General features: G+C 40.6%; 1 protein-coding gene across 4 annotated transcripts in view; it reads right to left on the bottom strand.

Annotated features, from left to right (window-relative positions):
• Window positions 1-27,076, bottom strand: part of App (amyloid beta precursor protein) — a 231,916-nt gene that overhangs the window by 130,510 nt on the left and 74,330 nt on the right. For all 4 annotated transcript variants that reach the window (XM_055614811.1, XM_055614809.1, XM_055614808.1 and 1 more), the window contains exon 3: window positions 21,926-22,055. In XM_055614811.1, coding sequence (XP_055470786.1) covers window positions 21,926-22,055 — 130 coding nt within the window. The remainder of the gene's footprint in view (window positions 1-21,925; window positions 22,056-27,076) is intronic.

The following is a 27,076-nucleotide window of genomic DNA, read 5'->3' on the forward strand; positions in this document are numbered from 1 at the left end:
GCACTAGGTGGGGTCTTCAGGTAGAAATAACTATGAAGATTAATCTAAACAGACAAGAGGAGTATGCCACAAGAAAAGTTTCACAGTATATGGAAAGTATCTCATTTATCATCTCAATTTCTCTGCTGTGAAAGTAAAATTCTCCAACGAACACAAGAGAGAAAGCATATTCTGACTCGGGGCGCAAGGATACAGTCCATCATGGTGAGGAAATAAAGACAGTAGGAGCCTGAAACAGCTGTTCCATCCCATCCACAGTCAGGAAGTAGAGAATGATGAATGCAGCCTGCTACTGAGCTCCCCCTTTTCATTTAAGCAGTCCAGGATCCTGGCCACCCACACTGGCTAAAGTTTTCCACGCTGGCACACGTAATAAGATAATCAGCCGCAGGCATGCTCAGAGGCCAGTATCCCATGTGATTCTAGACTCTATCCATCTGACGATTAGCTCTTACCAGCTCACTATTACATCCCTATCTCTGAGGCAGTTCTGCCAAACATGCTTATCCTGTAGGGAGAGAAAGAAAGGGAGGGAGGGCAAAGGGCACTTCGAAAACTTCTCACCTGGACAAAAAAAATAAAGCAACTGCATCATGCTTGTCACTGCACACAGCCATGATGTCATCTCCTACAAATCCATTTCCCAAGTGAGAAACCCTCTGTCAAGAAACCTGCCTACGGCAACATGCCCCTCAGGAGGTTGTAACCTAGTTCCAGAGCTAAACAGATACGAAGTATAAGGAAAGAAATAGCAATGCAAATGATGTCACAGCTTTCTTTTATGTAGAGTGATATAAAATAAAACAAACTAAATGACAACAATAAACCAACTCAGAAAAGTCAGAGTTCAAAAAAGGCAGTCTTTTCCTAAGCAAACACACCTTTCCCAGGTGAACCACTCAGGGTATCTGAGGTCAGCCAGCCAATCCTGGCTTCCAGAAGAATACCTAATGACAGAGGTATTTCAGGACAAGGCTATAGAAGGCCAGCAGTAACCACAGGCCTTAACACAGCCACCTTAGTTAGCACAGTCAGCCATATTTGCAACTGTCCAAAATACTAAGTGACGTTTTTCTGTTTCATAAGTAATTATTGAAAAGATTAAATGCCTGGCCTAAGACTAGTAAGATTGAATCCGTTTGTGAGATAATAAAAAGTAAATATAGGACATTCTCGATCATGGTCTGAATGAATTCTTGGGGTACAAGCGGAAAAACTGGTACCAAGCAACACAATCAAATTCATCAGTTTCGATCTTTCCAGGGCTAGATTACAATACTGAACCAGTCTCAGAAGGATACTTCAGGAAAACACAATGCCCGTTCCACAGGGCAGCCACTGCATTAATTACATCCTAACAACTGTTCATTCTAGTTTAAAAGGATATTGGAAATTTTAATTTGCAAATATTTTGCCTCATATTGCAAAGATGACTGTAAGCTGCTGATATTGCCCCTAGCTAAAGAAAATTGCTTTAATACTAGTTACTTAAAATAAGCCCTCGGGACAAAGGTCTAAAGGGAAAGCTCGTTGTGCCCCTACATTAAAATGAAATTTAGCAATGGGCAGCACTTATCTTCCCCTGGGGGTTGGGAAAGCATATTAGAATGCTACTCATCAGGAAGGTGGAGAGGTTCAATTATAAAAATCTCTCCCAGGGTTTAAGAGAGAGAGAGGCTGCAGAGATGGCTCTGTAGATAAGAGTAGGCACAGTGCTGCTGAGTTCAGTTCCTAGAACCCACGTTTTAGCTCCAGCTGCAGTGTGAGCCAGATAGTGAGACAGATACAGGTCAGATACTCACTGACCTCTGTGAGTATCTGCATTCATGCACAGGTTGCCACACTGACACATAGCCACATACACGTCATTAAAGATGAAAATAAATAATTAAAAATTCTTTAAGAATTGAGAGGATTGAAGCCTTTTCACAACTTTGTTAGAATTTTTTTTTTTTTAAACTATGCTAGGACAGAGTTCAGTTTTATGGGAAATCTATGTTTTGATGTAAACTTAACAGGAACATGAAAACTAAAATTTATTAATTTATTGTTTTGTTTTTTTTTAAATCTATGATAGGCATTACCTAAGGTTTTCACACACAGTCATGGGTGCTTTAGGTTTTAAAATAAAGTTGCTTTTGTGGATTCATGTTTGAAGTACAAAGATTTCTTAACAGAATTCAGATGAAGGAAGCAAATGCTCAAAATAAAGAAAGAATCATAATGAGAAGTTATGCTCATGTCTACATATTGTCTAGGAAATTAGGCCCCATTTACTCTAAATGGAAAATTCCCCAACATACACTAGGCTTGTTTATTGGTAGCCACACAAACTGTTTTTATACAAAAAACTAAAAATTTCATATTTAAAGCACAAATGCAAATTTCAGTGGAGAGAGGGTTTTTAAAGTAAATAAAATGTAGACTTGGCTGCTGCTTGGCTGAAGTCTTGGCAAGTATGCAAAGATGCCGAATTCAATAGGGACCCTGCAGGCTTCCACCCGCTGGCTCTTTGGTGGTCTGTGAGAACAACTGTCTAGCCTAAATTGCCTCATTTTGTAGATAGGCAGGAAGAAGTCCAGGACAAGTGGCTTGCTTGTAGAGCCAACAGGCAGCAGAACTGAGCTGAAATCCCAGGTGTCTATGCTCAGGACCCTCCAAATCTTGATTCACTTAAACTCTGGTCACAATGGTTTATCTGACCAATTTCCATTGGCTTTTATTTTTAAAAATGATTTATTCTAAGCCTGTGAAACACTGTAATGTTATGATCTACAATGTGGTCAATCTGGTAATTAAAAATAAAACTAGACTAAAATTATCCAGTAAGTCACATAAACTGGCTAGGAATCCGTTCTGCTGCATCATTTAGAACACATTGGACAGTGGATCAAACGCAGTGGAATTGTGTGACACCAATGAGACCTTTCTGTACCGTCATTTTAAAACAACTTTTCTCATATCCTGTAGTCACAAGATAGATCCATGGAAACTTATACTTCATGTCCGTGCCCCAGGCAGAATGGGCCAAGGATTGGAAGTTTTCTGTTATGAGGCTTTCCAGTGTTGGTAGGGAGGGAGACCCTCCTTCCAGAGACCCCTCCCCCCAACAGAGTGCACTTTCTTTTTTCTGTTTTAGTTTTTCTGTTAGCTGCACAAATTGAGCTGCAAGGGAGCCTAAAAGCATTACTAACTGAGCACATCAGTACCGTTACACAAGAGAACTTAGAATTCTTCGAGAAAGGAAAACACAGGAATGGATTTTAAATGGGTGAAAATGCATTCAGAAGCAAGAATGCATTTCCAATTTTTATATTATGCCTTTATAAAAAAATTATTCCAGGAGAGGTAGGAGTATAAACACCCACTACCAGAAACATGAGGAGATCCCACCAGTCTACCCCACAGGGAAACATAAGAGGGAACCAGTGTGAGCCAATTGAGTAAAATTTGTCAGAACTGAGAATGTTTTTGAGAGTCATAATGGTTTTTGAAGAAACTGATTTCAAAGCTAAAGCTGCCATACATTCATTCCCTGAGGCAAAAAGATCTCAGAGTGAAACATATATATTTCCAGCTGGAGTGAAACCTCAGCCAATACAGCACTTGGCTTGCAAGCATGGACGTGTGAGTTTGATCCCCAGAACCCACTTAGAAAAAAGCATGAAAAGCATTACTTATAATCCCAGTGCTGGGGAGGTAGAGATTCCTGGGCTTTCTGGCCAGCCTGCAACCTTGGAGATCTCCAACCACGAAAAACCCTATTTCAGACAACAAGGTGGGGAGTATCTGAGAAATGTCAGCCATGTTGTCTCTGACCTCTACATATGTGCATCTGCATGGATTTCCAGACACACACACACACACACACACACACACACACAGGTAGACACAGACATATACACACAGAGACAGACACAGACACACACACACACACACACACACACACACACATGTATGCATACTTCTATAAATTCTCAAGGGTAGAATAAGTGGCCTGAAGGATAGGGATGAACAACTCAAAGGGTTTCTGCCTCCATTCTTGTCTCAAAGGCTGGATGGAGATGATCTTTAAAGGGGGTAGGGGTCTAGCACTGAAAAATCACTAAGCCTCACTCTCATGTGTAGGAGCCTGCCTCAGCAGCAATATGAGATGAGAATGTTAGTAACTCTTAGCACCATCCTGGAGCATCCCTTAGGAATTCATAGCAGTTTTATCCATTGGATTCAGAACCTTGTAAAAGAGGCAGCTACAGTAGTCACGTTTTTAGTTTTCTGAGGAAAGGGTGGCAAGAGAAAACATGTAGTCAACCAGGTCACACATGCAGGAAACAGTAGAGCTGGGAGAATTAAGGGAATTCATTTTTATGAGGCACTCAAGCCAATGTCCATGGCAAAGGTGCTCCACAGATTACTAGTGCCTTTTCCTCAGTGACCACCTGCCAGCCTTGTCTTCTAGTAGTGATAGCTACAGTAGAAGAGACAGCAGCAGGTACTCATCAGTATTTACTGCGACTAACGTGGCAACTGCACACAACAGGGCCACAGTTATTATCCCTCTTCTGCGGCAGCCTCACGGGTGAGGTGTTGCTTTTGTACATTCCAACAAAATTTATAAGATGGTAAATAAGAGCACCAGTCAAGAGGGTGGGGCGACATCCCCAGATGAGAGCAACGGACCTCCAATTCTCACAGGGGTCAGTGCTTAAGTCCTGGTATCTTCAAATGCCTCTCCCTACTCCCAAGAAGCTTCAATGGATCCCAGGCTCAACTGTTCACTGCAGGTTATTTACATTTCCCTTAGGGCTGAGGATATAGGGAAGGGACAAAAGACACAATAAAATTAACATTCTAGAGGGAAGTAATAAAGAACAAATTGTTAGCTGGTAAATATTGGGGAGAAAAAGTGAAGGAGTGAGAGAGCAGGAACTAATCTTAGGGACATGATATAGAATTTTACTGGGTGATGAGAATGAATAGGACATTTGAATAGGTTGGAGGAAGTGAGAAAAGAAAAAGAAAACATCCTGTGTCCAGATGGAAAACACTCCAGCCACAGAGCAAAGGGTACAGAAGTCCTTGGCAAACACATGCTGATGAGCTCAGACAGAAACAAGAGGTGGAGAATTCTCAAGGAATAATAATTTGCAAGAGATCATGGGTGGGTGAGGGCAGACTACACGGCTTTCAACTACAAAACTGAATAGCATTCTTGAGAAACACAGGAAGGGCGGAGGTTTTCACAGTTATTAGCATCATAGGAGACAGGGTTGGAAAGAGGTGGATGAAGTTGGGGTTGTTGCAACTATCCGCATGAGAAGTAACAGAGTCTCAGACCAGGATGACAACCACAGACTGAAGGTCAAATCTGAAGGATCCCGTAGAGAAGAAACAACACCTACTCGTTCCTAGGCCAACTAGAAGACCCTTCCCACTGAAGATGAGCAGCACCAGCTGTTTCTCATTGTCCTGCTAAATGTATAAAAAAGCAAATAGCCATGCCAGATTCATGTGCTCTTTACACTACTACACATGTACATATCAGAATGATAACTACAGCCCTAAGAAATGTTTACTCATATTTACTTGGAAAACTTTTTTTGTTTTACCACTTTAGATGCACTGACAGACTACAACTTAGGTGCACTGACAACAGGGAGGGAACCTGCTCATGTATGGTGAGAACACTCTCAGAAGTGGCCAAATGCTTCTTTACCCACTCAGCATGTGAGGAGTTTAGCTTCATAGTGTGGGTCACTTCTGGGTTCTCAGGAAGAACACGTGAGTAAAGCGTTTACACAGGTCTGTAAAGTGACTACGCTGTCACCCAGCACGTCCCTGTAACTATTACAATAATAGTTGGCAGATGGGTTTCTTGAGAGAACTCATTGACAGATGGCAGAAACTCAGTGGATGGTTCAAGACAAGCTAAAAGCAAAAGAAATGAAAGCTAGGAGTTTCATTTATATCTTTCAGACTTATTCAAGTGAGTTGAGTTCAGCCTTACATACAGACCACACGCAGACAGACACTAATTCGTGAATGATAACAGTGAGATGAAATAGAAATAGCCTATTTCACTAATAGCCTAACTGTTTCACTAATAGCCTAACTGTTCTTCTTTATTAATAATACTGGTTTTAGAATAATAAAGATATTTTTCCAAATATAATGACTAAAATGGTTAATAACTTTACAATTTTAAGAAAGCTTCACATAGGTGCTATAATTCTGATAATGTTATCATCAGTGCATTCTGAAATGAATGATGGAGGCAAAGGAAGGTGAAGCCAGATCCTCACAGTGGGGTGTGAGTTCACAGACAAGAGCAGGAAGTAGAATGGTCCACTTGGAATAGAGCAGGTTTGGATCAACAGGGTTCACTCCTACAGAGGCTGATAGAGATATGGAGAGCTATAGAAGTATCTACACGAATACATAACATAAGAGTGAGGAGGAGCAAGTGGATTTCTTTGCTCTATAAGCAAGAAAGCAGACATTTCAGTAGCAATGAGCACAAAAAGTCTAGCTACTGGACTTATATGTTATTCTCCAATAACAGGAAATAGGACTACGGAGAAATGGTTGATTCAAAGAACTGGGAAGAAAATAAAATAAAGATGACCCTATAGCATCTTGTCAGAATCACGACGTTTTTAAGGGAGGGTATATCAAATGAATACACACACACACACCATAGGACAGGTTTATATGTCAACATATAATAGGAATACTCATGAGCCTAAGTTATGAAACACTGGAAAAAAGACAACATCCTATGCAAAAGAATTCCAAATAATTTACACATAACATACTATCCTAGGAAAAGTGGGGCATAGTTCTCTATTCCAGCTGTAGACTGCATGCAATGACTTTCTTTAAAAAAATAAAATGTGTGTGTGCTTGTTATAGTTCACATACACTTTATATATTTTGTATGTGTGCTCAAATCATTCCAACTTTGGCTATTGGGAATTGCCTCCTGTACTTTAAGAACTTTGTGTTTCTGACAAGATGCTGTAAGGTCATCTTATTTGTATTCTGTACAACTCTTAGAACCAACGATTTCTATAGTCTCATAGGGTGTGGTCCTCAAAGGGGGAGAGGAAAATCCTTAAGTGAACCCTGACAAACCCCCTCAGCCCTGTGATTAAGTATCACATCTGAAATGAAGCACCATGAAGCAATGTGTATCCTTATATGACGTAGGAGAAGAGAGTCTTTATTTCCATGACCTTCCTTCTAGGCAAAGCAAGAGAAAATTCCATAGTAAAGATGTCCTCCAAATTATACTTGGCCAAATTGTCAAGGGCACTTAGAGACCGGCAGCTAAAGGGATGCTAAGGGATTTTATGTTTCAGTGCAAAATGGTTTCTTGGATGAAATCCTAGAACAGAAAAAGAATACTGGACAAAAGCTAAGCGACTGTAAACAAAGTGTGGATCTCAGCTAATAATAACATCAAAACTGACTCATTGGGGCAAACGGACTACATTAAAATGAGCTGTTACCATAGGGTAATCAGATGACATGTCTAAAGACTATCACCAATTTTGGTGTTTTGTTTGTTTGTTTGTTTTTGTGGTAAATCTAAAATGGCCACAAAAATATGAGAAAAAAAAATCCATTGCATAAAGGGTTTTTGTTTGTTTGCTTGTTTTGGTATTTTGAGACAGGGTTTCTCTGTGTAGCCCTGGTGGAAATCACTCTGTAGACCAGGCTGGCCTCAAGCTCATAGTCATCTGCCTGCCTCTGCCTCCCCAGTCCTGAGATTAAAGGTGTCACTACTGCCTAACCATGCATACATTTTTACAAAGTAATCATACACTTATTTGCCACCTCATCAATACTGCATTCTTCAAAAAGCATATATGAAATTACTAAGGCTGACAAGAATTGGTATTAGAATGGTTGCAATTTACATCTGATTTGCAGTACTTGGCTATTTTTTTTTTAGCAAAATAATGTGTGTGTATGTGTGTGTGTAGCATATACCATTTAAATTCTAAGATCCCAAGAATTTTTTTTAATCACATAATTGTGAACAACAACAACAAAAAAATTCTCCCGTGCAAATTTAACTTTTTCTTAGGAAGCAAAACTAATTGTAGAATCCAGTTCCCCTTCACAAATGAGGAGCCCCATGTCAGAAGAGGCTCAGTGATGGACCCTAACTATCAGCCAAAAGTTTACTTTTCAGTACAGCATTACTTCATGGATTCTACAGTGGTTTCCTTCCTGGAGTTAAGCCCCTGACACAAGCTGTTTCTGCTGCCTCTTTTTGACTACATTTCATTAACTGTTAGTTACGTTCTTGGTTATGCCAATCACAAGTCTTCTGTTATGTGTAATGAGTTCAGCTTCTGTGTATGCTACACTTCTGTTATGCCAAGTCCTTGTGTGCAGTGCATGTATGAGGTCAAAGGACGACTCTGAGGCATTGTTGTCCTCCTCCACCCAAGGCTCTGGAGACCGAACCCAGGCTGCCAGGCACAGCAACGGTTTTTACCTACCGAGCCATCTTGCCAGCACCACATTCTAAAATTTCCAGTTACACAAAGTCCGAGAGGCTGGAGATGCAACTCAGTGGCTAGAAGAACAGTGTTTTTACAGAGGACCACATCTGGTTCCCAGTACCCAGGTTGACTGGATCACAACTAGGGCATCTGATGCCCTCTTTTGAACTCCATGGACACCTCACTCACACACTCACACACTCACACACACACACTTAAAAATTAATCATTTTTAAAAAGCTTCTAGATTTGTAGCCAATACAATAAGAGGGATCTAATGATTTCCATATAAGAACTCTATTTTTCTTAACCATAATGCTGCTTTGCTTCAATTTAGGGTTTTGGAAATTGCATATGCCAAAGATTATCTTGTGGATGAGACTCAAATATAAAACACACTTATATTTCATATATATATAAGTGTGACCTATACATATGACCTACCAGTAATTTTATACATTTTTGTTTTTTCAGTGTCTTGAACACTCAGCCTTTCTGTTTCAACTTCCAGAGTGCTGGGGCTTACCAGAGAGACCATGCTGACCCTTCACTAAAATACCTTTCATGATTTTGTGTACGAAACAATTTTTCACAGTATGGGATCTTTTTTCATTCATGGCAGGATGGTGACATTTTAACAGTTTCCAATTACGAAGCTTTGTGGATCTCAGATTTTACAGTAAGAATGCTCACTGTGTAATAGGGGTGACACTATTAAAAATGCTTACTGGCCAGAGGAATGCAAATAAAAATTGAAACCTAGCATAATTTTAAGTAAATACTCAGTATCACTGAGTACCAGTAAATGCCGACGTGCCCCACCCGGAGCTGTGTCTATAGAGGATACAAAAATGAGGCATACACATGCAGTGCCTCACCAAGAGCGGCCTGCTCCAGCAGGAATATAAAGTAGGTCACATATGTGGTTTCAGCCATGTATGTTTTCTATATCTGGTATATATTAAATTAACGTTAATATACATTATCCTATATTTTGTCTTTTCAATGTAAAATCATTACAAAAAATAGTTATTAAAACATGCTGCATTTTTCCCCCATGGCTCTACTCTTCTACACAAGGTGTGCCTTCGTACTTTCAAAGCTGTCTGGACTAGGTATGTTTCAGTGCTGTACAGCCATGTGTGGCTGGTGGCCAACAGAGCACAACAGACCTTGCATCAGATTTGAAAGATCAGGAGTTCCTTTTGAGGACCAATGAGTTCAGTGCAGACGGGTAGGGCTTATGGGGAAAAGTGCAAAGCGCAGGAGACAGAATCTGAATAAAACTGGGTACTGATACCGCACAGTTTTATTCACCATGCGAGCATACTCTGCTTTAGATACTGAGAGGTATGCCTCCAGGACCTGATTTGTTAGCCGCCCTAAACTGCCCTGCTTCCCCATCACACTTTCTATAGTTCTGCTGTTACACTTTATATATATGGATAGGTGACTAATACACATGTGGAAACTGAAGCACGGTGTCCTCCAGGCCTCATCCTCCTCTGGCTAACTTCAGTCTTGTTTCCTAAGAGCTTAAAAGCCCACACTGCAGGGACACCCTCCTAAATTATGTTGTTTCTTGAAAACACAAATATCTTCACTGGCTGCTTTCTCCCAACACTTTCCTTTTTTTTCTGCCTCATTAAAAAATTCCAACCACATATTTTTTTTTAAAAAGGTGTAATTAATTAGAGTTATATGTGGTGATTTAGAAAAAAAAAAAAGAAAGAAAGAAAAAACAATTACTTACAAAATGCCAACCAGGCTGAGATACAGCGAAGAGAGACAACCACCAGTTATCAGCAAAACCTTAAATCACACTGGGAAGTAGAAATACCCAGCATGCCCTTCTGTATGCCATATTCAGAAACCCCTGTGTGAGGCAGGCTATAATCAAGACAGGAAGAGGCACTTAGACAGAGAGTTTCTGCCAGAGCTCCAGCCCAGCACTCTCCAGAGCCTGCCTCACTCTTCTCAACCCTTTCCTCCTGGCCTAGCAAGCTGAAATCAACAACTGTTCTTTCAAGGTCAACAACGAATGCTTTGATCTCAGCTCCAGGTTCCCTGACCCACACCACTCCCCTCCTTATCGTCAGTATTCTCAACCGGCTTCCCCCAATCGAGACAGCACATGGTGAACGTTTTCTATCTGAAGCTCTTTCCTTCTCACCTTCTTCCCCATCTTTCCATAGTTTTGTTTATATAGAGCTCTGTCCTTTGTTCTGTGTTCATCTTCTGCTGTCGCTAAGGTATACTGCCCATGCAGAAGGATTCAACAAACTTCTCTACTCTTCCAAGGGTGACTTTCCATTTGACAATTCTAGCCATAGGCTTGACACATCTACATATAGGTCATTGCTATTAGGAAACACACTAAAATCTGGGTGTCCAACCAACTTTTCAAATCCCATGATTGTATACAAGGAACAATGGCCCATTTCTTATTGGTTCAAATATCTTAGAAGGAGAAGAAAGAGAATATTAATAAGATGTCACAGCACTAAACAAAAATCAGCTATGAGGAAATGAGGCCACAGCACTTGAAAATGGCACAGTGTTTAACTGGGCATCAGAACACTACTGCCAGCTTTCAGGGCTCCCTGAAAACACAAGGGAGGAAAACTTGCATCCATCACTGTACCAGCAACACACCTAGGAGGGATGTGCAACACAGCAGCTAACTGAGTTAAAAGGGGAGCAGGCTATCATGACTCGTCAAGCTCTTTCAAGAATTACCCAGACATATCCTTTCTCAGTGGTGTTTTCACAAAAACAATGTTTTTAAAAGGGAGGAGCCTCCAGATAAATGGGGACCTCTTTCTGTCACTGTGCTACACTGGTCTTAGAAAGTGCCACTCAGATTTGTAAACAAGGCTTAGTTTCATTATTGCAAATCAATTTTCTGGAGCTTATCACTCCTGAGAGAGCTGAAATAATTGAATTTCTGGATGCCTTCGAAGGAAGATTTGGGCAAGAAATAATTATATTAAGGCTTCAAAAGGTAGATCCCTAGCTATGCTTTAGCAGCAAATGCCCCTGGAGGATTCTGATCCACTTCTTAATGCAGTGTTTTAGGATGACATGTGAGTTATGTGTCTATACCTGCTGATGCAAATAAAATCTAAGTAGGACAGATTATGTTCTCTTTGGTAACAGAACATAAACACAGCAGTTAAGCTTCACAGCAAATAAATAATGCCTTTGAAGAAGAAAGGGATATAGAATGTTTATACATACCTAAAACTACCTCTTCCCCACAGGCCTCAGGGATATCTGCAGTGAACTAAAGAGATACCTATAATTTGAGACTTTTTGTTGGCTCTGTACTCATAACCTAAGTAAGAAAGACTATTTCCAAGCTGACAAAATTCTTGTGTCACATAGCAAAATGAGAACAAGCTGTTCCTCAACCTAATAATCTTCTTTTATCACCAAAACTTCAATCACAGATGTAAATAAATGGAGATTTCTGCTCCTTTTGCCACTTTTTCTGCTTGATTGAATTTGATAATGAAAATGTCTGTTCCTTTCAGAGGGAGCGCAAGTGTCATTCAGCTTTTACTCACAGGGAGAGAATGAATGCATTTGTTTGGATGTAAAATCATTTGAATATGCAAAATCATTTAAATATGCATCATTGCAAGCTGTGGCACATTCGTGGATGCAGCAGTTTAGAATTCTCTTCCTCAGTAAAGCTCTGCATCAAATGAAGGTGTATTCATGCTTCAAACATCTTCATACTCCACCCATCCTCCCCCGGTGCACATGGTCAGCCACGCCTTCCTTTCCAGGCTGGGTACTCAAGCAGAAAGCAGTGGAACAGTGCCAAAGTCCATTCCACTACCCCGAAGTCTTCCAGGTCAACAATCCAAAGTCACATGAAAAGACTGACTTTGGTTTACCTCTCCAGGGAGCAGATATTCTGAAGAGCAAGCATTCTGGGCAAGCAGAAACTGAGCCTTTAAATGCACTTAAATAAATCATTTCTCAAAATAAAAAGATACAGACAGAGTATTTGAAGAATTTTTATTAAACATTTAGAAAGGCGGACACCAGGTGACTAAGGCTTACAGTTAATTAAAAGGGCTATCCCCCTTTCAAATAGCCTTTCTTGTAAAATGGTAACAGTGGTTAAAATGCACATTCAAGGACAGTTGTCCTTAGGATCTGAGTTGTTTTACCCCAGAAATGTGGTTTTGGAAAAACACTAAGGGAAACTGACAATATGTAGTGGAACCTTCTAAGCAAAGTGTGAGTAAGGCACACCTCCCAACAGCGTTCACATTAGCTGGCTCTGAGATCTAAGCTTAAAACAACACAAAAGTTACAAAAATGTGTCTTTAAATTCACTCACAAGGAAGGAAAAGAAAGCCAGAGGTCACTTTCTCCTCTTGACTCTATGCCATAGGACAATCTACATATTCACCTCATCCTGAGATTATGTTCAAACTATTTAGCTCTCTTGAAGCCTTGACCCTCCAATTTCTAGGGCAGGAGGAACGGCTACTTACATAGATCCCTGGAAACTTGAACTTCACAAGCCTTACACAGTAGGCCATCTCTTTGAGAAAACAGAGCTGGTGTTTGAAAAGTCAAGTGAGTACAAAGGACATCTTTGATAAAAAGTCCCATGTCAACAGAACATTCAACTACAACAATAAATAATTGGTCATATGTGTGTTTCCCTGGATTTTAAGCATTTGTCATTCTTGACTTATTAGGCAACTCTAGCTGGCATTCCTCCTGCATCTTGCATTTAACTCTTTCTTTCATCTATAGCTTTTAAATTTGTGTGTGTGTATGTGTGTATGTTCAGGCCAGTGCATGCTACTACATATGTGGAGGTCAAAGGCAGCTTATTTCTCTCCAGGATCTGGGGATTGGACTCTGCTTTCCCAGCCTGTACACAAGCATCTCTTTCCACTGAGCATATTGTTGGTCCCTAGTCACTAGTTTTAATATAAGCCTAAATTCTCCATACAGAATAATGTAATTCCAAAATAGAGACCACACCTATATTTTAAAGAGATACTTTGCAACAAATTTTATAGTTACATGGAAGTATCCAATATGCACTTTAGAAGTCAAACTTAAGAATGTGTTAATTACACAGCACCACTTTAAAACACATATTAAAAAGCAGTACATGAATGCTTGTCAGATGCCAGCAGCAGGGCTCCTAGTTTACATGCATTTAACCAGTTCTTATACAACAAACCCAGAGTCCAGGAGGCTTTGATAAAGGAAATGAACAGGGGTAGGAGTGTACATGCACAAACTCTCTCTCTCTCTCTCTCTCTGTGTGTCTCTTTCCCACCTCCTCCCTTTCTTTCTCTCTCTCTCTCTCTTTCTCTCTCTCACACACACACAAGCATACACCTACTTGCATATTTTTCAGAAGGCTGAGAATAACTCTACTCTTTGCCCATGACAGATTTTAATCATCTCAAATGGTATTCATAATAAATTGATAAAAATAGTATACTGCTTAAGCATGATTTGTTTAATTTAAACATTTTCAAATTCATCATTTATTAGTTCTGTTTTGTTTGGGAGAGTTAGAGCTTGAACCCAGGACCTCACTCATAGCAGGCAAGTGGTTGACCTCTGAGCTATATCATCCATTGCCCAGAATTTATTCATAAGGAACTGGCACATACCTTTCCTGAAATGTCCAAGTAAGCTATGAGCCAGTACTCGAGACATCACAGAGAATCTGAGACTCTTCCCACAGAAGAAACCTGGCCTTGGACACAATAACTCAGGACAGCCTTAGAGAAACCACTGCATTGATGGAATTTCCTGGCAAGCATGTGCACTGTATAAAATGAACAACCAAGAAGAAGTGCTGTAGAAAAATACCAATGTTTAGGATTTCTGAAGTACACACACACACACACACACACACACACACACACACAGCAAACAAAAAACAAACAAACAAAAAACAAGAGCCCGCAATGGAAAACAGAGGATGAAAGAATACACCACGGCACTGGGTTATACAGGGGACAGAAATGTGCTCACAGAAGTAGTGATATCACAGATAAATGGAGGTGAAGAGATGGACTCTGATAATTCCTGATTGTGGAACCAGCCAAAGGCTAACAGGCTCTCATGGGATCTCTAACCACAACAGGAAGCAGAATTGTGAAGGACAGAGCAAAGACAGGAGTTCAAGAAATACATAGGATCAGCTCAATCAAGTGAAGGTCAAGGGTTCTCTGAAGAACAAAGAAAACATAAGCAGCTTAGACATTACTGATAATGGAAAGCAAATGGTCAGTAGGGCAAAGGTCTTCATCAAGTCAAAGGTGAGCTATAAGACTAAAGAACATCTTGAAGAAAACACACACATGCAGACTGGCAAGATAGCTCACGAGGCTAAAATGCTTGACATACAAGTCTGGTGACTGGAAGGGAGGAACTGACTCCCAAAAGTTGTCCTCTGATTTCCAGGCTTGTACCATAACACATAAACCTATGTATACACACAATGAATACATACACACAATAATAATTTTTCCTTCTTTTCCAATTAAAAAAATATTTGTTTATTTGTTGTATATGTATGTATGCCTGAGTGTTTATACATGTACCACATGCATGCAGAATGCCCAGAGGCCCAAAGAGGGAATTGGATACCCTACTACTTTGGAGCTACAGACAGTTGTAAGCTACCCTTAGGGTGCTGGACCTGAAGTACTCTCAACTACTGAGCCATAATCTCTCCAGCCTCAAAAACAGATTTTAAAAATACAAACATGCATTGTTACCCACAGACTGAGACTCAATTTGGAATTTGGACTAGGATCTTACTATGAGAACAATGGTGGTTGATTAAAAGCAAGGTTATCAACATTGAACTCGTAAAACATAGAGGAGCTTCCTGACATACTGACCGTAATCATGGTAGTATTACATTTCCTAGCTGTGTTGATCCGCACAGGCTGCTTGTTGTCACCTTACGAAGTATTTGGCAGGAGAAGCTCCTCTCTGTGGCCTCTGCCTTTCAAGAGATGTTCCTCCTTTTCCTTTTCCTTCCACCCCCCAGCATTCACTTGGATCTTCAGTTCATTCTTTCAATACATCCTGACAAGCAGGAACTAAGTGCTTTGACATGCTCTAAGCTCTGGGGCCTGGGGAGGGGGTGAGCTAACAAATGTCCTAATCAGCACAGAGCTTACATTCCACACAGAAACCAATTATCTCCAAATGCAAAAGCATCGCAAGAAAGCACTGTTAGTTTTCTGTACCATGAAGTATTTATTCCTAATAGAGCCCTACAATTATTCTTTTCCCTAAGCAGACTCTCAAATTCACTGATGTAATATTTTCGTGACATGATATCCTCTTAGTTGCTTGCTATTAAAACTGGAAGGTGAGACAACGTTCTTTAGTGATGTAGCCACTGGTAAGAGTCGTGTAAACAAGCCCTTATCCATGCTCTTATAAGCAACCCTAAAGAGGGGGAGTAAAGAAGTAGGAGTGCAAGGAAACAAATGATGATGACTCAGGTAATGACCTACTTGTATGATTTCTCCACTTCAGGTCTCCCCACTGTGGGAGATGATTCCATGCTCAAGCCTACTGCCTTCTATTCTCACCAACATTACAACACAGCCTTAGGTTGTGCATCAAGATAGACAGTGAGGTTCACATCTTGGGGAAGAAACAGAGGTGGTGGAATGCTTGAGAGATGGGGCCTAGGGGAGGGTTGGGGAGGAGAGGTTGTTATCGGTGTTATAGTTGTAAGACACCCACCTCCCAGCTTCCTCCCCTTCTATTATTTTTTCATTCTGGCCATGAGTAATTATATTGCTCGGTCATGTAATCCTATCACCATGTTACCTCATCATAGACCCAAAACAATGAGGGCGAACAGCTATGCACTGATCTAAACTTAGAGCCTTCTCCTTGTAAACTGACAGAAAGCTGACGGAGAACATAGTTGACAAATCGTTCATACTGATGTCTGAGTGTTTTAATAAAAGAACTTCTTGTTGGTTTTTTTTTTTTCAATGTTTTTTTTTTTTTTCCCTGCTAAAACTAATATGAGCCCACACTTTAAAATTTGTTTTTTCTATACTTCCATCAGCACTATAGCTTTCCCAAACTCTGTGACAGGATCCTGAAGCCACACAAGGGCTAGGCTGGGGCTCTATAGCAGGCGATATGTCAGTGTCATCTCTTCCTCAGGAGCCCCACTTCTGGGCTGTGCCCCACGCTTCTGCAATCTACACATACTGCTCTCCAGACTGCTGCACAGCTGTTGCTTCCGGACTTTCTTTCTTTTAGGGATCAAAGCCAAAGCTGAAGATTCACAGGCAAAGAGAATTAGAGGAGGGACAGAGAGAAGAGGCCCTCTGGGCCATTATCATCAGGAAGGGCTGAAATTCATCAAGGAATATGCAAAAAATATAACATTTAATGAGTTACTTGGTGACCATGACAAAAAAGAGAACAGAATTTATCTCCATTATGGAGAAAACTATCGAGAACTTTCCATGCCAATCACCTATGCTTGAACATTTCATAGCATTCTTCTCCCCACCCCCCACCCCCACCCTTGGAGACAGGATCTCACTTTGCATCCCCACCTGAGCTAGAATTCATTATGTAGACCAGGTTGGCCTAGACCTCAGAGAAATCTGCCTGCCTCTGCCTCCTGAGTGTTGGGGTTAAAGACCTGTGCCATCATACTTGGCCATAGCACCCACTGCTACTGGTATTAAAATGCCTTTTAGGTTGGGTTTTAGATTCACTGCTATTGTCATGTAATTTCTTAAATTCTTAATGGTAGTTTTGGAAAATTATTTTAGAAGCCCACCAGCTCCTGCCCTGGGCAGCAGTATTTTATGAGTCAGGTGTAGTATCTTTATTAACCCAATTTCAATATTCTTGATAAAATTCTTACCTTCAAAAGAAGTAAAAAGTTATGTTTTAAAAAATACTCTGTGTATCTACTATAAGAAAATACAGTACCTAATTCATCATATTGAAACTGAAAAAATGTTACTTCCATGAAGTCTCTGGATTCCCACACTTAGATTTCTGGACATTTAAAGCACCCTCAAGGTCTAAAACAAATGTTCTTCTGTCCTCTTGCCTACTTTCAAAGTTTGGTAACATTTATTTAACATTCCTAAATATGGTATTATTGGCTGTTTGTTATGTTCAAAAAAACTAAGAACAACAAAATCTGTCGAGCATAAGTTGAGAGAACAGCTGTGGTACAGTTATCTGTAAGATAACCAAATACACAGGGCTTACCCTAAAAAAGGCTGAGATGGCTGTAGATCATCCAGAGAAGCAGCCACCTAGACAACAAGGCAGGCTTGTCTTAAAACGCTACCAAACTGAAAGATTCAAAATTTAGAGAATTGTAAGGTTATCACTACCTACACGTCTGGGCTATCTTCCTGAGCAACAAAGACAGAGTGACACGTTGCCGAGAAGTTCCTCAGCTCCTAATTCCTCTTTTGAATTACGTTACTGACTTTGGCCTTGAAAAAGCAACAGTGCTTTATCTCAGGTAACATATTGCACCACTGCTAGTCAAACACAAGGGCAGAAGTGTGCCAACCTCAATAGTGGATCCATTACACCTCGACGAGAGAGAAGTCATTCAAATGGAAAGGGTTTGAAACAACAACAACAGCATATCCCTGAGTGATGATAAATGACGTGCTTTGAATTCCACATCCGGTATGTGATAAGATGTTTATGAAATCAAGTCAGATCATATACTCTGGTTCTGGAAGTATCAAAATTAAAAAGTAAAACCAGAAAACCAGCATGCTCCCTAGGGAAGAAAGCTATGCATTCCATGGAAGAAAAGTGCCAAAAGCAACATGATACAGTTCCCCATCTCACAAGCAATTAAAGATATTTCAGAGCAAAGTAACTCCAAGGCAAACACGGCGTGTAGAGAGAACTCAGCTAGTGCCATTCTGACTCTTTCATCTGAGACAGAGGTCAGGAGGCTGCATGCCAGGAATGACAGGCGTTTTTCTCAAGATTTGTTTTGAATGTTTTGAATTTCAATATGGCAATGTCTAAAATAATCTTACTCTTGCTTTTAGGTCATGTCTTTGTGAGAATTAACATTAGTAAAACTCTCCTTTGTCTAAAATATATATTTGGATACAGTCAGAGGTGTCAGCAGTTTCTTAGATTAACACAAAACAATAATTCTTTGTTTCAGAAGCAAGTTACAAAAAAGAATGTCACTGATTACCTCTGTAATTATCAGAAAACTTTGGCACTCCAATTTGTCCTATACCAAAGGTGGGAGTTGCCACCTTTATCAACATAATATCTATTGTGGAATTTTAATATTTATTGTCTCAAATTCACAGCCTGGATTGTTGTTCTAATTTGTTTGTTTTTGGCGGGGGTGGAGTCAGGGAGGTTTGAGACAGGGTTTCCCTGTGTAGCCCTGGATGTCCTAGAACTCACACTGTAGAGCAAGCTCCACTTGAACTCAGAGATCTGCCTGCTTCTGCCTCCTGAGTGCTGGGATTAAAGGCATGCACCACCACTGCCCGGCCTAATACTAGTTTTAAAAGTAAGTCATAAGGAACACCGATAATGAGAAATCAAGAAATGGTGGGCTCTAGTCATGATCTGACCATATTGACTTATTTCAAGAAATTCAACCACTCTGTCGACTGACATTTATACTCATGAAGAAAGACCAAAGTCAACCTCACAATGTAACAATTCCAATCGATGCCCTTTGCAATTATTAATGACATGACACCAAGATGAAGGAGAGATGAAGAAGCCAGGGGAAAGGGGAGAGAAGGAATATTGAAATTAAGGTTAAGAGTTGCGACTTAGAATATTCATGCAATCAATACGTACACGAGTTATGTACATTCTTTAATTCCTTTTCTCAAAATTCAAGATACACCATCCATACACAATAGCATATTTTATATGCCTTGTGTAGCATATTTGCCACTTCCCAAGAAATAGATAATGTCCACATTGATTAAATCTAATCTAAACTCATTGGCAAACCAAGAGACAAGTGTGTGCTGCCAGTCAACTAACAGTCTATTTCAGGTCCAATGAGGAAAGACCAGGGATTTATAAGATGAGAAACACAATAAAAGATTCAAACAGGCCAAATGCCTACTGGGAGTATCTAATGATTATCTAGTCTATTAGCAGTCAGGAACAGTTAGTGTCAGAGCACTCATTTCATATCAGATGCTGAACCAGACCTGGGAAATTTCCTAAGCATGTCACAAGTAGCCCACCTCCTTGAACATCAAAGGAGCTCAGAATCTACTCAAAAGATAAAAGAGAAATCTGGTCCTTGCTGAAGACAGAGGCAACAGGGAATTCAGTCTTCCTCGTTTTTTCACATGATCTCTTAGAAAATTTTGTGTCACCTCTTCATGTTCCCTTATCTCTGACCTGCACATCTCTATAAACCCCAACCAGTGAAATGGTTCTAAAATAGTTAAAGGTAAAAGCGAGGACAGATCACTGCCATTATTAACTTGTGTTTGCTAGATGAAACTAGTATTAAAAAACAAATTAGTGAGACTGTTTCCCTAAATGACAGAAGTTTATCACAATGAAAACTAAAATTTTCATAGTTCCTGTGTCACCATGGTATAAAATCTGGGTTCTTGCTGCAGCTTTATAGTATGATCTGAACATTATTTACTTTATATTTCATATTAAATATTTACTTCTCAACCACACAATAAAGAGCTTTATAAGGCATTAAAGGAATAAGAAAAAGTAAGAAAATGCTCCGACCATCAAGTGGTTAAGAATGTGATTCAACATTGTCTTCATCATTTACTCACTGAATAAATTAAAAAAAAAAAATGCAGATGAGATCTTTATTCTAAGGTTCATTTTTTTTCCTGTTGATTTCTCAAATTATATACACAAATAAACAGAAATATATATATATTGGGGAGGGCTGCATTTGATTACAATTGTACCTGAAGGCTGGAAGAGGGTGTCAGATCTCCTGGAACTAGAGTTATAAGCAGTTGTGTGTCACCTGACTTGGGCACTAGGAAATGAACTCAGGTCCTTCCAAAGAGCAGTAAGTACTCTTAACTGCAGAGTCATCCCATCAGCCTCCAGTATGCTGGTATGGGATCCATTGCTAAACAAATACTATACAAATCCTAAACTCTCCTTTAAGTTTGTTTTAGAGCCCTTGTTGCTAAAGTGTAGGGACTCAAACTTACTTCCTTGTACTGGGAGGGGAGAAAGAAGTTTCTAAAAATGATTCCTTTTAGACTTTATAAGAAGTCATCAGTATTTATCTACAGCTTCCATATAAAGATGTCTACCCTCACTTAAAACCTTTTTATTAATCCATTGCAATTGGAAACACATAGATGAAATTTGTCAAATAGGGCTGCTAATGCCAGGCTTCTTCACATGAAAACCAGCTAGGAAGAGTGACAGTATTGAAAATGCACTTAAGATGGCTCTTCCAAAATAAAGATGACTTAATTTTAAAGAAAAAAAATTAAAGTGAAATTTGCAGTCAATAAAAGATTCTGGGCCTTTGTGATCACACAGTTTCCTCCAGTTTGATCTGAGTAAGTAGGAAACAACACAATCAGACATACTTCCTGACCATTCACAACTTAAGGGATGCTCTGGGAAAGGGCTGTTTAATGAATTAGCAAGAGTGTGGAATCTTACATTATATTCTTTCTTCTGCGAAATCCTGAGAAGAAATATACAAGGCCCGCCATTTGTAAAACTGAGAATCACTGGGAAGACTCTGCGGCTTTACCACCATATTTTTTTTTTTTTACTCAGCAGACTCAGGACTGGCCAGGGGACTTAGAATCTTCATGATCAACCTGGGGAAGTTATTCTGAGGAAGAGAGCTAAGAAATGCTGTTCTTATATTAAAAGAGCATGGGGCAGCGCTGCATCATCCGAAACAGAGTAAAAGGTAGTCTCTTGGTATCCACGGGGGAGAGGGTCTTTCATGCACCGTGGACACTAAAATCCCAAGTCTCACAGAATTTAAGTATTACCTATAACCTACAAATGACCCCTTACATACTTTAACCCCGCCCCCAGGCTTGAGATACACAGTCGTAGCAGAATGCTGGAAGTCCTGCGTTCATCCTCAAGCACCACAATAAATAATAAAGAAATGAATCAATCACCTCTCCTTACTTATAATACCTAATGCAATATAAGCAATACATAAACACAGCTACAGGGCTGTTTGGGGTTTGCTTTTCAATTATTTTCCACCCATGTTCAGGTGAATCTGCAGGTGTGAAACACACAGATATAGAGCCAACAAGAAAAGTGGTGGCAACATGCTGAATGCGCAGGGCCCCCCTACGACCTCATTAAAGCACCCTCCCATCAGCACCAACGTGGGCCTCGCTCACCTAAGCAGCGGTAGGGAATCACGATGTGGGTGTGGGTCTTGCACTGCTTGCGGCCCCGCTTGCACCAGTTCTGTATGGTCACTGGCTGGTTGGCTTCCACCACATTTGTGATCTGCAGTTCAGGATAGACCTGGGGAGCACAGGAGAAGACACAGTCGTTACTCTTGGCAAAGCCTGACATTCTCACAGACCTGCTGAACCCCCACTGTCACTCAAAGGTCCCATTATTCTCTGCGAGCCAAGCTGCTCTGCTTCTTACCAAACAAGATTAGTACAAAGAAAAAGGCCTAAGTGGCAGTGCCTATTCCACTCAAAGGCGCCTTGCTTAACTGTCCATTCAGACAGTGTCCAGGGAAGACAGAGCAAAAACGTGGAAGAGCAGAGACTCTTGAAAGCATGACATCATTCTCTATGCAAAATATACAGACTATTGAAGACCACAGCTTGTAGTGTTCTAAAGGAAAGCTGCAATTGATACACTTGAGGAAATCATCTCTACTTAAATTCAACCCACTCCTATCCGACAAATACAAATATTTTAGGCACGTAGCCAGTTTCCTCATGAAAATCAGCCTCTGTCCTCAAAGTGGTTTACATAAAAATATTTTATTAAGAGAGTCTTCAAGAGGGCCATTTAAAGAGCAGCACTCATGAATTCTTCTCCTTCAGTAACAAACTACTTATCTCTTTCTGTGATGACTGTTCTTCGTGAATCACGCTGCTCACTGAGCACTAGGAATGAAATGTCAGACTCAATCAACTCAAATGTATTTGCGAAGTTTCAAGGCACTTCTATGTAATACTAATGGGTAGAGATTTGAAAGAAAAATAGTAACATAAAATATGCCTCTAAAGTGAGCTGTTTTTGCCAGTTAGATAACAATAGAAATAGCTTTACTAAAAGCTTTAAAGAAGCAGATGGCTCTACTGGAGGCTGTGAAATTTAAGAGATGAAGGTGAGAACGCAAAGGGAATTGTACACAGTGAAGAGTTTGTAAAGACAATGGAATTCCAATCCTGGAATGGGATAAAGAGTTTGGTGTGGACACATCAGAGAAAGTAAGCCAGGAAGACCAATGCTTGGGAGAGATTGGAATTAAAGTTACAAATCTGAGAAAGTCTCAGTTATTGTTAACTGCAAAAAACAGAAATACGGCCATCAGAGAAAGCACTGCCACTGGGGGAATGAAGTAGCAGAGGGATTGCTGACTCCTCACCATCACGTACAACTTACAGAAGCATTGAAGCAGAGGACAGAAAGCCAGAAGCAGAAGATGCTGAAGACTGAGGGTGTGTGCCATGGGAATAGTAGAGTTCGGGGACAGCTCCTTCCATATAGAACAATGGTGGCCTAGACTGAAAGCAGTATAGTTCATAGATAGGTTTGAGGGTTCTCTGGGGGTGAGCAGCTTGGAAGTGGAAATGCAAAAGAAGACACATCCCCAACTTGTGAGCACAAAGCTGACCAATGCCCAAGAGAACCCAGGTACCTGAGCAAGAGGATCATGCACACCTTTGAGTTTTGGACACTGAATGCTTTGTTTATGATTGTCAGAGTGACCCTGTCTCTATTTAAAATGTTTGTTGTGATTTTTTTAAATTATTTTTTATTATTAATTATACTCTATTCACTTTGTATCCCCCCTTAAGCCCCTCCCTCCTCCCCTCCCGATTCCACCCTCCCTCCCCCTTCTTCACACATGCCCCTCCCCAAGTCCACTGATAGGGGAGGTCTTCTTTTCCTTCCTTCTGATCTTAGTTTATCAGATCACATCAGGAGTGGCTGCATTGTCATCTTCTGTGGCCTGGTAAGGCTGCTCCCCCCTCAGGGGGAGGTGATCAAAGAGCAGGCCAATCAGATTATGTCAGAGGCAGTCCCTCTTCTCATTACTATGTAACCCACTTGGACACTGAACTGTCATGTGCTACATCTGTGCAGGGGTTCTAGGTTATCTCCATGAATAGTCCTTGGTTGGAGTATGTGTCTCTGGGAAGTTCCCTGTGTTCAAATGTTCTTGTTCTGTTGCCCTCCTTGTGAGGTTCCCGTCCTCTCCAGCTCTTACTATTTCCCACTTCTTACATAAGATTCCATGCATTCTGCCCAACAGTTGGCCATAAGTCTCAGCATCTGCTTTGATGGTCTGCCGGGCAGAGGCTTTCAGAGGCCCTCTGTGGCAGGTTCCTAGGTTGTTTCCTGTTTTCTTCTTCTTCTGATGTCCATCCTCTTTGCCTTTCAGGATGGGGATTGAGCATTTTAGTTAGGGTCCTCTCTCTTGCTTAGTTTCTTTAGATGTACAGTTTTTAGTAGCTTTATCCTATGTTATATGTCTATATGAGTGAACATTTTTATCTCCTTGATATATTATAAAACAGTATAACTTATGTCTTGGTCACCTCACCTTAGCTCATGTGCCCCCCCTCCCGGAAAAAAAGGGAAGAATAGAAAGAATTAAAAAAAAAAGTTTAATTGGTGAGAATGGATAGTTTAGAAACCACATTCTAGAAATATTTAGTATTGTCTCTCCCCAAATGAGCCCTCTAGCTATGAAAATACACAGAAGAAACTTAAATGCCTACCATGAAGTGGCAGAAGCCAGCCTATAAAGCTTGGATACTGTTTGACTTCTATCACATGCCAACCTAGAAGAGACAACTCCATAGGTCCAGCATCAGTGTTTGGGTAAAGCGTTTGCGACACATGCATAAGGACCCGAGCCAAGTCCCCAGTACCCAGGCTTAGAGTACATTCGTAATTACAGAGCTGGGAAGGCAGAAATGGCCAGATCCCTGGGACTCACTGACCAACTGGGTTTGCCTGATCTGTGAGTCCCAAGCCTGAGAGCTTATCACACAAAACAAGGCAATAGGGACTGAGGTTTAGAGAAGTTCTTCTTGCAGAGGAGCTGGGTTTGATTACCAACACCCTCATGGTGGCTAGTATCCACCCTTAACTCCAGTTTCATGGGATCCAATACCCTCTTGGGACCTCTGGTATGTGGGTACCAGACACATACATGGTCCATATACATATAGACAAAACATTCTTACACATAAAAGGAAATAAATAAATATTACAAAAATAAAAAAGGATGACTCTTGAAAGACAGATACTCAAAGTTTGCCTCCACACCTGCACATAACCCTGTACACACACGCAAACACACAAGCTTTGCTGATACCTGTCAGTTACATTCAGATGTGCACTCACACACACACACACACACACACACACAGCAGACAGGTGCCCTTCAGAGTTTAGGAGAGGTAAACAGAGCACAGAGAGTTAATAAACAGACTATGAAATTACTACTATTTCCATATGTCCAGACCCAAAGAAGGTAATCACCAAGTGTGAGCCCTAATACAAACTATAGACTGTGGGTGAGGACCTCTCACAGCTGTACCACTTAGGTATGGTGTGCTGATGACGAGAAAATCCTGAATATCACTCTCTCTTCCTCTCTGTTTTCTGGTAAATGCATAACTTCTCTTTAAAAAAAAAAACCGTATATTTAAATAATAAGAAATAATTCATCCATCAGAATAATCATGTGGGCCAAAGAAAGGGTGGAGAGGTTATGTGGGAAGATCACACACACAAGTACATGAGTCAGGACCAGTCAGATGGCTCAGTGGACAAAGGCACCTGCTGGCCCGAGTTTAATCTTCAGTACCCACATGGTGGCACCTGTGAACCCACACACATTCGCACACGTGCACAGACAACAGGAAATAAAAACGGGATAGGAAGCTTTCATCTGTAAGTCAGAACCCTGAGCTGGTGTTAAGAAGGTTCTTCAAACACAGCCAGCAGTTTAGCTACAAAGGGCACAGCCATCTTTGCTTCATTTTATATTGTGCTTAAGTATCTTTAACACTTCATGCATTTCACTGCCCAGACAACACTCTCCTTGCAAATGCCACTAAAAATTTAAAAGCCCCACAGCTTTATTCTATATAATGAAAGGCGAGATGCTTTATGTACAGAAATATAATTCTCCCACCTTTCCTTGTTTATTAGACCACAAACGAACAGCACTCATGAGTCATAAACTCGATGGCATGAGAGTTCGCCCTGGGGGACGTGTCTTTATGTGCAGTAAAGTGTGAGTTACTGCGTTTTTCTAAAGAGATTCCAGCTGGCGCTTCAGAAATGCTACCCCACTTAGAAGCTTCACAGACGTCAGTTTTCTGCAAATGCCTCTAACAGACAGCCGCGGCACATCTCCTTCTTCTCCATTAAAACCAACAAATTGTGTTTACCAACCGACGGGTAGAAGGGGCCTTCTTGCTTTCACTGCTCGCACACCATCATCAGATTCCTAGGCTAATATCCGGTGCAGCAGACCAGTAAATTATTCAACTCCCAGTGTCTAAGCAGGAAGAGTTGCACACTGACAAACTGACACTCTCACTCGAGAGCACCAGAGCTCTGAATGGTGATCAGCCAGACAATTAATTTCCAATTCCATCCACAAAATCTAGGACACCCGTGTGACCCCCTGGGCATCTCTACCTCCCTCCATCTCCCTAACGGCAGTGTTCACAGGCAGGAAGATATGGAGATCATAAAAATCTGAATCACATAATCAATAAGATGGACGCAGTGACTTCAGTCTGACTCAGTCACTTCTACTCAGAGATGAAGAATTATTAATAACTAACACACACAGTGAAACACCTATGTTTTTAAAAATTAGAAAAAAAAATCTGAACAGTCACTTAAGTAGCTCCAGGAGAATTGTACTGAGACAATGATGCATATTTTGTTTACATATGAGATTGTATGACTCAGTCTTAGTCAAGAATAAAAATTACAAGATCTGGGTGTGGTGGCACATGCCTTCCATCTCAGCACTTGACGGGCAGAGGCAGGAGGAGCTCTGGGAGCTTGAGGGTAAGCCTGGCTTACACAGCGAGTCAACCAGGAATACACAGAAAGAAAACAAAAAACAAAACAAAATTAAATGATTACAATACATACATGACCTTGTAAGAATAAGTCTACTTTTTATCATATTTAAGTGCAAAAAACAGCTCAATATTTAATAATTTCTTGTGGCACAGTAAATTTTTATGAAGGCAGTAAAAATGCCATGGTTCTTGTGTGTGTGTGTGTGTGTGTGTGTGTGTGTGTGTGTGTGTGTGTGT

This window comes from Psammomys obesus, unplaced genomic scaffold (genome assembly GCF_907164565.1).
Source record: "Psammomys obesus unplaced genomic scaffold, mPsaObe1.curated_primary_1811, whole genome shotgun sequence".
Lineage (NCBI taxonomy): Eukaryota > Metazoa > Chordata > Mammalia > Rodentia > Muridae > Psammomys > Psammomys obesus.